General features: G+C 57.3%; 1 protein-coding gene across 1 annotated transcript; it reads right to left on the reverse strand.

Moving 5' to 3' along the window:
• On the reverse strand, positions 1–2198 carry UPK2 (uroplakin 2). The gene is made up of 5 exons (XM_032285272.1): positions 2073–2198; positions 1486–1617; positions 1153–1291; positions 832–902; positions 1–460 (listed from the first exon to the last, which is right to left on the reverse strand). Exons 1-5 carry the CDS (start codon positions 2146–2148, stop codon positions 324–326), a joined length of 555 nt encoding a protein of 184 aa, XP_032141163.1. The 5' UTR covers positions 2149–2198; the 3' UTR covers positions 1–323.
• Positions 2199–3311: the final 1113 nt, after the last annotated feature.

Below are 3311 nucleotides of genomic sequence, written 5' to 3' on the forward strand. Positions count from 1 at the left end.
TGGCAGATGTGGCCTCAGCTTTTATTACAGGGACTTAATTCACTGAAGGAGGGGAATTGTTATGGAGGGGTTTGAAGTGATAAAATGGGAGGAAAGTCGATTCTGACAGGAGTGAGGTGAGAGGAGTAACAGAGCATTGGAAGGTGAGGCACTGGGGGCAAGGAGAGGGACACAGGGAGGAGAGGGTTCTCGGGGAGAGGGGAACAGGAGGAGGAGGTGGGGGCACCAAGGGAGCCACAGGCTTGGGCCTGGGAGTAGGCAGGGTGGGGAGCTGGATGGTGTCCTGGGCTTCCTGGAGAAGCCAGTGCTCCGGGTGGACCTCCTCACTTGCGGGCACCCAGTGCCAGGGCAATGATGAAGCCCAGGACCAGCAGGAACATGGCGACAGAGAGCAGCACTGTGATGACCACCATGCCCCCCGTTCGGGCCATGGCCAGTCCAATGGACTCCATGTTCCTTCCTGTTAGAAGAGGAGAGGGAGGCCACTGTGGGCAGGAGAAGCCCCTAGCCTGCCTGGGGCTCACAGCCTTGCACTCAGCCAGCCAACCAACCAACCAGCTGATGGATCCAAACACCCGTCACATACACATTTATGAAGCATCTCCTATGTCAGCCACTGAGGAAAAGTTAATAGAACACAGTCCCTGCCCACGAGGAACTTTTAGCTGAGTGTGCAGTTGCCATGCCAAAGGCTCTGTGCTAGGATAGAGGTAAGCAGGGGCCCTGAGGGCACATGGGGAGGCACAGGCAACCCAGACTGGGGATGAGGCGGGAATGATCAGGAAGGTTTTGTCCGCTGAAACGGGAAAGGGAGGCGGGAGTGTTACTTACGAGGGAGTGTGGACATTGGGATCTCTCTGCTGGACTCAGTGGCTGTCCCCTTCTTCACTAGGTAGGAAATGCTTTTGTGGTGGGTTTGGGAGAGAATAGAGAACCCTCAGTGAGTATCTGGGACTTAGAGGAAGAGGGGCTCCAGCCTGGGCCACCTTTGCAGGTGTGGCTCCCCTATGTGCACTGCTCCAAGAGAGGCCCAGCTTTCACCCCCTGTTGCTGTGCCCCCACTCTCTCCCCATGTCCACCAGATCTCCCCTACACCAGCTTCTCTTCCTGTACCCCTTTCCCTAGGCACTCCAGGCTGGACCCAGTACCTACTAGTATTTGGTTCCTGGCACGAGGTTGGTCACCTGGTATGCACTGAGCCGAGTGACTGTGAAGCCAGCTCCACTGTCCACCACACTCACCAGTTCCCTGCGCCCACGGCACGAAGGCACCACAAAGCTGGACTTCATCACTGGGCAGAAATTGGGAGAGGGGAAGGCTTGGTCAAGTTTCTGGAGGCCCCAAGGAGAAGGGGTAGGTTTTAGAGTGTGGGTGCCCCAGGAAAGGGTGGACAGGAAGACGTGAATGGGGAAAGGGGCACAGGGGGTGTCCCAGGAAGGGGTCTTTGGGGACTAGAGGGGGATGCCTTGGGAGAGGGTAGCAGACCTTTGCTGTCATTGGCTCTCCGGACCATCAGTGTGGCGTTGCCTCCTGTGAGGTGACAGGGTGGTAAGGCAACCAGCAGGCTCTCCGTTAGCGCCAGGGACAGCAGACCAGAGAGGCTTGAGATGTTGAAGTCTGATGGGAGGCAGGAGGGAGCTCAGGTAGGGGTTGACTCCCTCCTGGCCAACAGATCTGTCCCGTCCCATTGGAGCCATCTCCCTTTCCACTCTGCGAAGCCTGGGCAGAATAGCCAAGCCTGTGCCATGTGACCACCAGATGGCAGGCTTGGGCTGCAGAAGCTGCATGCTCTACTAAGCAGTCCCCAGAGCCAGATCCAGGATGCCAGGAGCCGGGCAGCACCCAACCTCACCCCTCCCTGCAGCCTCGGATCCTTGCCCACACCCCTCTGCCTCCTAGGTCTGAAGGAGGATCAGGAGTGTGCCCTGGGCCCAGTGTCTGATACCTGGTCACCGCCATCACCAGCCCTGATTCCCAACTATCCAGACCTCTCTTTGAGAGCCCTGGAAGGTACAGTGCTCCCTTTCCAGGGCCCCAGCTCCCTTCCCACCCCTGCCAGAGATGGCAGAGACCTGCAACCCCTGGGGACAGCACCACCAGCAGAATCAGGATCAAGGGCAAGGTCCGAATGGGCAGCAGGGGTGCCATGCTGGGCTGGGAGCCGGAACAGGTGCTGGCAGGCCAGGGTTCTTGAGGCAAGTGAGGCCCTGCCCCTGGGGTGGCTGATTTTGTCCTGGGGGTGGGAGGGGCTGGAGGGGAATCCAGTCCAACCTGCCCCTTGGGCCCTATAGCCTCAAAAGGGTGGGGGCAGCAGACAGGTTTTTCAGGATGGGGAGCTGGCCCTCAGGCCAGGAGGGGGCCACCCTGGCTGGATCCTAGTGGCTTAACCAGCTGCCAAGAGCTGGGTAACTAAGGTGGCGGATAGAAATCACCCCTTCTTTTGGGACTCCTGTGTATGGCAGTGTTCCTGTGTGCATGAGATCTGGAACCCAGCCTGTCCTTGGGGGACTGCTCCCCCAACATGTTGGGGGGGTCTTTCTAGGAGGGTGATGAGTTCAGAAGTTGCCCTGGTATGTAGGAAGATAATACCCCAAAGGGCTACTGAAAGGGTCTTGGGCCGGGCACAATGGTGCGTGCCTGTAGTCCCAGCTATTCAGGAAGCTGAGGCTGGAGGACCTCTTGAGCCCGGAGGATCTCTTGAGCCCAGGTCAAAACTCCCTTGCTGATCAGTAGTGGGATTGTGCCTGTGAATAGCCACTGCACACCAGCCTGGGCAACATAGTGAGACCCTGTCTTTAAAAAAAAAAAAAGTAGAAAAAGAAATTCTCTGACTGCCTTCTTCTCCAGCCCTCGATACATCAGAGAGAAGCAGAGGAGGAGTTCTGAGCCGATGGAGAGGAGAGGAGAGGAGAGGAGAGCCATCAGGACCTCCCCTGGGCCCTGGGCAGGGGTTCTGTGTTCTCCATCATAGGCCTACAGCCATCCTGGGTGGTAGATGGTATTGGTTCCCTTTTGTAGAAGTAGAGCTGAGGCCAGGCATGGTGGCTCATGCCTGTAATCCCAACACTTTGGGAGGCCAAGGTAGGAAGATCACTCGAGACCAGGAGTTCGAGACCAGCCTAGGCAACCCAGAGGGACCGATCTCTGTTAAAATAAAAAAGAGGGCCGGGCATGGTGGCTCACGCCTGTAATCCTAGCACTTTGGGAGGCCAAGGTGGGTGGATCACGAGGTCAAGAGATCGAGACCATCCTGGTCAACATGGTGAAACCCCGTCTCTACTAAAAATAAAAAATTAGCTGGGCATGGTGGT

Source organism: Sapajus apella, unplaced genomic scaffold, assembly GCF_009761245.1.
Source record: "Sapajus apella isolate SASKATOON/1434 unplaced genomic scaffold, GSC_monkey_1.0 scaffold16, whole genome shotgun sequence".
NCBI lineage: Eukaryota > Metazoa > Chordata > Mammalia > Primates > Cebidae > Sapajus > Sapajus apella.

Bases quoted from the DNA above. Each gene is read 5' to 3' on its own strand.
- UPK2 (XM_032285272.1), bottom strand. From the start codon at position 2,148: ATGGCACCCCTGCTGCCCATTCGGACCTTGCCCTTGATCCTGATTCTG. The intron at 903-1,152 runs GTAGGTACTGGG...CCACCACAAAAG, and splicing joins GTGCCAGGAACCAAATACTA to CATTTCCTACCTAGTGAAGA. The intron at 461-831 runs GTAAGTAACACT...CTCTTCTAACAG, and splicing joins CCCAATGTCCACACTCCCTC to GAAGGAACATGGAGTCCATT.